Source organism: Microtus ochrogaster, chromosome 24 (assembly GCF_000317375.1).
Source record: "Microtus ochrogaster isolate Prairie Vole_2 chromosome 24, MicOch1.0, whole genome shotgun sequence".
NCBI classification, from domain to species: Eukaryota; Metazoa; Chordata; class Mammalia; order Rodentia; family Cricetidae; genus Microtus; species Microtus ochrogaster.
In genome coordinates this window covers 35,696,713-35,706,371 of record NC_022024.1, presented here as the reverse complement: position 1 = coordinate 35,706,371, position 9,659 = coordinate 35,696,713, and the positions used below count along the sequence as shown (strand labels likewise).

At 48.6% G+C, this 9,659-nt stretch overlaps 1 protein-coding gene across 2 annotated transcripts in view; it reads right to left on the bottom strand.

Annotated features, from left to right (window-relative positions):
* Positions 1-9,659, bottom strand: part of Polr3b (RNA polymerase III subunit B) — a 110,662-nt gene that overhangs the window by 8,013 nt on the left and 92,990 nt on the right. For both annotated transcript variants that reach the window (XM_005358244.3, XM_026784628.1), the window contains 2 exons: positions 8,406-8,579; positions 1,034-3,796 (listed from right to left, as the gene is read on the bottom strand). In XM_005358244.3, the coding sequence (XP_005358301.1) occupies positions 3,667-3,796; positions 8,406-8,579 (304 nt within the window). In that variant the 3' untranslated portion in view covers positions 1,034-3,666. The remainder of the gene's footprint in view (positions 1-1,033; positions 3,797-8,405; positions 8,580-9,659) is intronic.

The following is a 9,659-nucleotide window of genomic DNA, read 5'->3' as shown; positions in this document are numbered from 1 at the left end:
CACACTCACACACCTCCCTATGTCAACAAGACCTTAGAAGCGCTCTCTGTTCCGCCATCACTGCACAGGGAACTCTACAATGGCATATTTCATTTCACAGATCACTTCTACCTAATTTTAAACTTAAGAAGACCCTAAAGAGCCTGGGGGATGTGGCTCAGTTGGCAGTCTGCTTGCCTGGCTTGCATGGAGCCCTGGCTGGCTCCTCAGCGCCACATAAACCAGGCATGGTAGTGTACCACAGGCCTGGCACTGGGGGGGGGGGTGAGGGCAGGACGAGCAGAAGTCAGGATGACTTGAGGTCTGACTGAGCTACATGAGAACTCTATCCCTGTGCTACCAAAGGCCATAAAGAACCAATGAGATACAGAATCTTTCGGGACTTTTCCAGGGATTAGTCTTTGAGATGACTGATAATATTAATGCAGTAGCAATACATTTTCATCATAAAATGGTGTTCTACCATATTAAGTACATCTGTACTTCATAGTGCTGTTAGTAGGTAACCAGGGGCTAAGGTGATGCTGCTGGGATCACTGACCACACACTCATAGCCTCAAACATGCATGCACATACACATTACCCCCCACACTCAACCACACATCCATACACATATTTTCTTACCCATACACTCACATACACACCCCCGCCCCATGCACGCATGCGCACACCTAGGAGTGAATTGCTGTTTTGCCGACTGGGTTTGAACAGGTATTTCCCACATTTCCACCTGTGTCTTGAGAAGTACAAAGAAAGGCCTGAGCAGTTTCCTCAGGATCCCTATGCTGAAGCTGTCAGTGCGGGGCATCCAGAGAGCAGTCCCTTTAAAGAACCACAGTGACCCTGGACGAGTGCTACACTAACCCAGCGGGACTGGTGTCCCGACAAGCAGTGCCCAAGTGGTGCTTTGAGCGTGCACCAAGGAAAAGCCACCTGAGGGGTCGCCAAGGGGTTTGCAGACAGGAGCCTGTGGACTGGGGTGGACTCAGAGCCTTTGTAACTAAGACAATAATCCGTCTTCTCAGCCACCTACCTGTGATATTCTGCCGCAGCAGCCTGAGCTGACGGACCCAGGGGACGGTGAAGACCCCCGAGTCGCTCAGCAAGCTTTCTCCCTGCTGGGATGCCAGCCTGTCCACACCCGAGATTTTGTATGTACAGCTCTTTCACTCTGCTGAACCAGCTGTCAGAGTCAGGGTCTTGGTGAGACTTCAACCTCATCCTGTGCCACTCCAAACCTATTAAAAGCCTTCAGAGATAAATGGCTTCATGGGTGGCCTGTAAGAAATTAGCCATCCTTACTAAAAATAGGATTTACTTGGTAGCTTTTAAAGAAAGGGGCTTGGAGTAACCTTAAAAAAATATACCGGCATTAAGAGTAATGAACTGTGGACTTTTGATATAAGTGCCAGGGAACAGAACCCGGGTGCTAGGCAAGTGATTCACCCGAGTCACGCCCCAGCTCTCGCTGTCTTCGCAGTTATTCAGGTGTGCTCTTGGCTAGTTTTGGAACGAGCCAACTGCTCTTCTTTTCCTGACATCTCCACTGGGATCCAGTATCTTTTAAGTGGTGCAAACCTGGAGAACTGTAATTTCCTCCACCAAACAAGCAACGGCATTCCAGATGATCGCAACTGCTGGCCTGCAGGAAATAGACGTACCCAGTGGCATCTGAATTTCTTTAAAAAAGACCACTTTGGGTGAATAATGGATAAAGCCAAACAGACCAGAGGCTTTGGAATTCTTGCCACACCCTTGTGGTGGTATGGTCTGGGGAGCCCCTTGGCTACTCTGCCTCAGTTTCTTTAGCTGTAATAGGGAGCTAGTGAATCACCCTGAAAAGCTTCAAGCTTCTAAGGGTGGGTCAGTGTGCATGGGTGTTCCCGCAGCACTGCTGAGTTAACTGCTCTGTTCGCAGACTGGGGACCCCTTTACATTAAGAAGCATATCCTGCTCCTCCTGCCCCCAATACAGTGTCCATCCATCGTACAAACTGCTGAGCGACATGTCCTGGTGCCGGTACCCAGAACACTGCCTATTCCTTCTGAAGGACCCGAGTGTTCAGTAACAAGATGGTCTGGCATGCAGGGTTCTCAACCTCGACGGAGCTGGCAGAACCAAGGTCACCATGGAAAAAGTCCCTGTGATGTCCCAAGGAGGCACACAACACAAGGGAACACAGCTGGGTACAGTGAGATAGAGGGGCCATCAGTGAGGAGAAGGAAAGCCACGGTGCCTCCTCGTCTCTGAAGACGCACTGAAGGAAGGCTGCCCCTCACACAGCCTCCTCTGCTCGGGCAGAGCAGCTGTCCTGACTTCCACACTGTGAGGAAAACAAAACGGGCCAGTCTTCAAGTCAGCGACCAGTATGGTCCCTTGGGCCATCTGCCTGGGGTGAGCAGTGCTCTGAAAAGCCCCGGGGCTCCTCAGCTCTTTCCCGCTGGAGTTGACCCTATCAGGATGTTCTACCTGTGGGTATTCTGAAGAGCATTTCCAGTGTGGCATGCTGAGGACACAGCCCAAACCACTCACTACTCAATGCTTCTTAAGACTTTTTTTTTTTCTTCAAAAAATATAAATAATACTTAGTACAAATATTTATCGGGCTTCAGGGCACAAGAGTTGAGAGAATGGACAGTTAACATCCTGGTAGGAACGGGAGGGACAGGGATGGCCAGGTGTCCACGCATTGTAGGACAGGGATGGCCAGGTGTCCACGCATTGTACCCAGGTGTTTGGGAGGTTCAAAATAACCTCCATGTGATTATTTAAGAAGGGATATTCTTACAAGGCAGGCAGCCCTGATCACATTCCACCAAGATTAAAGTCTCAGTGCGTGAGAGCAGGATGTAACCGCTGGCCCTTCCGTGCCGCAGAGAGCCCACGTGTCACTTGCCGACCTCCGGGTCAGTTTACTTCTTCCAACAAATCTAACCACCTGTGCGTGTGTATGGAGGACCAGAGGTGGACACTGGGGTCTTCCTCAGTCACTCTCCATCAGTTCTTGAGACAGAGTCTCACTGAACCTGCAGTGCACTGATTGGCTGCGCTGGCTGGTCAGTGGGCTCAGGATCTGCCTGTCTGCTCCTTACCCCCACCTCCACAGTATCAGGTTTCTACACGGGTGGTAGGTGAATGTCCAGCTCTTATGTGGGTGGCTGGGGATGAACTTGGGTCTTTTGTGTTTTTGCAATGATACTTCCCCGATGAAGCTAGTCCCAAGTCAATGGTCCTTGACCTCCTCCACATCTGATGACAAACCAGAAGATGCTGTGGGGATTTTAAGGAGGAATATTTTCTATTCAGTGCATTTAAAAACATAATAACATAAATAAGCTCAGACCCGTAAGTCCAGCACTTGTGAGTAATGGAGGCAGGAGCACTGAGGTGAATCCAAACCCAGCCTGGACTACAGAACAAGAGTCTAACTCAAATCAGAATAAAATTAACAGTAGTTCACAGTCTCTCTAGCTTGTGCCCCTGTGACTCAGCACAATGCTGTGGGGCCGGCATCTCCCACGACTGGAAGCTCTTGGTCAAGGTTGTCTAGCCAGGCTTCTGGAACTCAGAAGGCTGCTCCTTCTCCTCTCAGTTTGTCCTGAGGCAGAATGATCACACACAGAAGTCATTCGGAATCCTCTGCTTCATGCAGTCACCCCATCATCCTTACTCGTTGTACTTGGCCAGTTTCAACCTGGGGATGATGTTCATGGACTGCAACTCCTGGAAGAGCAGCTTGCAGGCATACGGGATGCGGAGGGAGGACACGTGGCACGAAGACTTGCAGAAGTGGCACCTGAAACCCAAGTCAGCATGTGTCAGAGGGGGGCAACACAGGCCTGCACACAGTTACTGCTACACCTCTCTCCCGAGCAGCCCATCACCGTCAAGACATGTTCTGATGGCTCAGAAAGTTAAAGGGACATCTGTGGGCGCAAAACCCAGAATGATACAAATCATCCCCTACAATTTAAAATTATGTGACTTAAGTCCCTTAACTACACTTCTAGAACTTTCTCTTCAAGAGGAAAAACATTTGCTTAAAACTGTTTTGAAAGAATCCCAGAATCCGGAACCATCAAGAACTGAGTCAGGTGTCTCAAGGAGGTCAGACATTTCCAGTTGACTGCACCAACATGCCATGTGTTTGGGGGCTTCTCTGCCATATTGTTCTCCGAAACACACTTGCCAAAACAATTTAGTTCCTACCACCAAGGCACATCGTCTGATGGAAAAGAAGCCTTTGAAACAGGAGAGCATCAGTGGCCTCAGGACTGGGATATCAGTATTTACAGTACGCTGTCCACTGCAAAAACACAAGGAAGGTGTGTGCAAGCATGCGAGCATTCCCACTTGGCCCCAACCAACACGCTAGCCATGCCATGTCAGACTCTTTGTCTTCATCGATGACTATAGAAGGTCCCTTGGGGAGAACATGAACTGTCCTTCCAGGTTTCACAGTTGAAGAAGGCTCAGAAGAGCGTCCACAGTGAGGCTCCCCAGGAACTGCTCACTGGGCAGTGGTTCTCTTTCTGAGACGTCTACAGAAGAACATTACAGTCGCTCAACACAACAGCACAGACTCAGTTGCTGAAATGGGAGATGCTCGGGACATAGCACAGTAAAAAACTGTGTATTTGGTTGGATGTGGTGGTACATTCCAACACTCCTGTAAGTTCAGTACCTGGGAGGCAGAGGATTGTTAAGCACAAGGCCAGCCTAGGCTACATGAGGTCTTGTCTTTTTTTGAAAGGTTCATAGTTGGATCTTCCTCTATTATCAGAATCTTCAGAGTTTGTGATTTAAAAAATAAGTAAAAAATCAAAGAGTAAGGGCAATCAGCATGCTCCAAGGCCACAGTCACTCAAGTATGACCAGCAGTCACCTCTGGGAGGTGGGAACGCCTGTGCCCCTGACTTGTAACTTTGAGCAATGCAGCTGCTTGTTTTCTGTGTGTGTGTGTGTGTGTGTGTGTGTGTGTGTGTGTGTGTGCGCGCGCGTGCGTGCGCGCACTGTATTTAATTCTAAGTTTATCTGACAGGGGTTTGCTACAGAACCTTGGCGTGTCATTGAAGCTGCTACGGAGAGCAGCCTGGCTTCAAACTGGCAGCGATCCCCTTGCCGTCTAATGGGTGCTGGGGTAAGTGTGTGATATCACAGTGAGTGCCGAGGATGAGCATTTCCATGGTGACAGCGACCCGAGGGACAGAACTCCGGGGGGGGGGGGGGGGGGGTAGGAGAAGGCTGCACCATCCCTGATGCTGACAGCAGAGAAACAGTGATGACATAAACTTCAGCAACACAGAATCTTAAAAGACAGCCCAAAGACTTCCTCAAAGCATTAGGATCAAGGTATGTTTTAATGTGTCTGGGTGGGTCCAAATTATTCAGGAATCATACTCACATGCTACTTTAATTAAATTAGAGAAACAGACTAAACTGGAGTAACTTCTTCCTGGTTTTCCTATCCTGTATATTATATGGTGGCTCCAATTTCAGTTAATCTAGTTAAAATTTCCATATGTACTGGTTCATAGCCTAGATAACCACAATTAATATTCTGAATCTATTCATTCAGAACATTCCAATGTTTTGTGTACATGTGTATGTGTGTGTGCACACATATATACATATACATATGTAAGCTAATTTACTCTATGGCTGAACTACTTGCACAGGTAGACACCTGACCAAGAGCAATAAGGTAAACTGATTTTAGGAGGAAGACAGCAAGAGGAGGCTGTGGGGGCACAAGAGGTGCATGCCCAGTGCTGTATCTTACATGGGTTAATTACCTTAACAGGGCTCTCTGGGGACTTCTGTCCCGGGTCCTCTGAGAAACAACAGTCTTGTTGTAAACCTCCCCACAGCAATGCCTTACTAATGTGCAAGTCACCCACAGGGTCCTGCCCCAAGACACTGAACCTCTCTAATTACCCAGCTGGACACAAGGCCAGGCAATGACAGGAAAGACGACAGCGTCATTATGCTCTCAGCCAGAGAGCAGCACATGAAGAGGCCGCCAGACTACAGAACGGGTTAAGATTCCTTCCTGTTGGCAACAGAGTCTAAGTAGGGCACGCAGATCAGACACAGGGTGTCTGCAGATAAAGACGGCCAGAAGACATAACCTGATCACTCCTTTCAAAGGACAGCACACGGAACCTGTCATCAGGGCTGCAATCAGATGAGCTAGACACTAGACAGAAGCCAGGCAGCAAAGGAAGCAGAGGTTTAACTGAGATAGAGCAGTCTGTCCAGTCTTATGTCAGGATCCCAAGTACCGAGCATGAAGACAAAGGCTTGGGCCCTGGGAATCTGCTTTACTCTTTCCTTTTTCTTTTAGAGGAGGAAAGAAATACAAGGAAGAGGAAATGAGAACTCTTGTGCCAGACTGGGAGATCTGAACATGGGGAACCAGGCGCGAGGCCCCATTCTATTATGCTATTGCTCTCTGTCTGTCTGTCTGTCTGTCTGTCTGTCCTTTCGTTATATAGCCCACAGTATGCTCTACATCATCTCAGAAGACAAATGGACATCCCAGGACAGAACAAACCCCATCTCACTGGCAGAAGAGAGGGCTGGACTTATTCTCATAAGAACATCAGCATCTCTGTGACCTTGGGGAGACGACGAACTGAGAAGTGGACACTTTCCCATCAGTGTCCAGATTAACCATTTCTTCATAAACAGATTCATCAATTCATCTATGCTGCAAACATAAAATAATCTGCTAAAAGGTGTGTCACCAAGCTAGCAAGGATATACTCTGCTCTAAGAAGCTTCCCTGCTCTTCAGAAAGCAAAAACAACCTCTCCCCCAAAAAACACCATTTGTTGTATTTACCTACTGTGTGTTTGTTCATCCATCCATCCATTCACTCACGTGTGTGACTGTGTGTGCCTATGTGTGTCTGCAGGCATGGACATGCCGCAGTGCACGCCAGAGGTCAGAGGACAACTAGTGAGGTTCTGTCCTTCCCTTTCCCATGTTGTTGGGGATGGAACTCAGGTCATCAGGTTTCATGCACCTTTACTTTTCTCTTTCTTTTTGGTTTTTTGAGACAGGGTTTCTCTGTGTAGTCCCAACTATCCTGGAACTCACTCTGTAGACCAGGCTGGCCTCGAACTCACAGAGATCTGCCTACCTCTGCCTCCCAAGTGTTGGAATTAAAGGCGTGCACCACCACCGCCTGGCTGCACCTTTACTTTCTAAGTAACTTGTAGGCCCAGCCCTCTGATGATTCCTGACCTGCTTGATCTAACCAAGAGAGGCAGCTTATAAAGGTGGCAGGTTGAGACCGTCTGGAAAGAGGCTTTGGGGAAAGTCTACAAGGAAAAGGTGGCCATGCGTTCCTCAAAGCCCAGCAGTGGCGGTTCACCTAACTTTACACTGTTCTCTCAGGGGGGTTCCCACCTGAGAAAGAGGGGCTCTGAACAGGGCTGAAGAGGGGGGCTATTTTCCATCCATGAAATGTCTATCTTAGACACTGTGAGACCTCGCTTCTGATAGACCAGAGAGACAAAAGGCTCTGTCAGCGATGCAGAGAAGCAGATCCTGATACCCCTAAGCAGATCGTTTTGTTCTCAGGTGGCAGGGGAGTGATCACAAACAAGGAAGGTCCTATAGTACACAACATAGACATTCCAGGGAGCATCACCCATGAAGATGGCTGCGAGACACCAGTACATGGAAGTAAAAACTAGAAATTGTGTACTGAACTTATTGACAATCCCACAAGGCATCACTTAGCACTTACATGCTTCATTAGGCACCGACCAGCTGCAACCTAGAGAGTGCGGCCGTGAGATGGACTGCAGGGAACTGCGTCTGATACAGCGGATGCCCAATGCGTGCTGGGAGAGTGACCAGGACAGACGCTGTCTGTGCATCATGGAGCATACAGTCCAAGTGGACTTACCATGAGTCAGGGGCACAGGACATAGGCAGGTCTTTGTCCTAGCTTTCTCACTGATTCTAAGTAAGATGTGGTGATTTGGCTTTTGGGGTCTGAGGTTACCAACAATGGATCTTGATACAACTTCTCCAGAGTAGTTTTGGTTTTATTTTTTTTAATTCTTGTTATGGACAATTGTAAGCTACCACACGGATGCTGGGAACTGAACCCAGGTCCTGGAGCAGCAAGTGCCGAGCCATCTCTCCAGCCCATCATAATACTAAAATTAGGATAAAGTCTGTTCTACTTAGGAATTTAAACTACAGCAGTATAAATACAGCACTAAAGACACAACATACAAACACACTCGGGTATGTATGGAATAGTGGGGGCACAAAGGCGGTCACAGACAAAGGCTGCGGAGTATTGGGTCTGGTGGAGGACAGTTCTTGGGCCATTATCGAGGCCACGGGATGTGGTCTAGGAGATGCAGTCACTACCCACTTACCAGCCGGAGTATCCCAGGAGCCCACACTGCCCACAGACATCAACCTCAAAGGCATCACTTGAGATCATCAGTCTCTCCAGCAAAAGCATACTCGCTCCATAGCCGATTAAACAGTCGCGTTCCATTTCTCCAAGACGCAAGCCGCCATCACGGGATCGCCCTTCAGTGGGCTGCCTTTGTAGTAAATGAGCAGACATGCATTAGACATGGAAAATAGGGGCAGGATCACAGGCCTAACAAAGCAAGGCTTTGGTGCAGGCTCTCCCACAGCCGAACCACATCAGACAGTGACCTGAAACTGCTCAGTCTCCTGAGAGCCTCAAAAGATCAGGGCTACCCCTGGGGGAAAAAAAAACCATAATTTAGTCCTCATACAATGTGCCATAATATAACAATTGTTTATACAGTGCCCTATCATACGATACACCATACTATAGCCATATATTGTTTATGTAGTCCCCGCAATACTGGCGTTAGCGCTCATCACTCTTACATCACGATCACTGTTACTAGGATGGTAAAGAGAGCAACGTCTGAGTATTTCCAGAGACCTCAGTTCTCTGTTACTTAGAAAAAGGAACCTGGGTCTCTTGTAGCTCTTGCAGGGCTCGGAGCTGCTTCGTTTTCATGAACTTGCTGAGAACCTAGACCCACCTGGGGAATGGGAATGAAGAACTGCTTCCCCCAGACTGGCCTGTGGATTTTTTTTAATTGTTATTGCTGTGGGAGTGCCAGCCTGCCATGGACAGTGCCAGTCCTGGGCAGGTGGGAAGCACCCAGAAAGCAGCGCTGCTCTCTGCAGTTCCTGCCTTGGCTCCCCTGGGGATGACTCTAACCTGTACACCAAACAAACCTTTCCACCTCAGCTTGGTTCTAGTTAGCCGTTTTATCCCAACAGCAGAATGCAAACTAGAACAGCCGCACAGCCTGTCACTCCTCACGACACCGTGAACACAGGGCCTCCCAACGTAGGCCGAAATGTTGTCTTGCTGCTTGTTCTAGCTGGATGTTACCCTGAGAATCAAGTGCAGAGTAGAGTGTTTGGAAGAAAAAGCTGCAAATGGAAAGATAATTAGAAGGCCTGAAGGAGCACTCTCAGGGGAAACGTCACCATGAACACAGCCTTGCCCATTTTTATCGTGGGTAGACAGCACAGACAGGCACTCCCTCTGCCTGAGTCGCTGGACAAGGTGAAGGTGGTTATCCACGTGGGCAGACTCCAGGCTTGCATTTCGGTTTGTTTTTTTTTTTTTT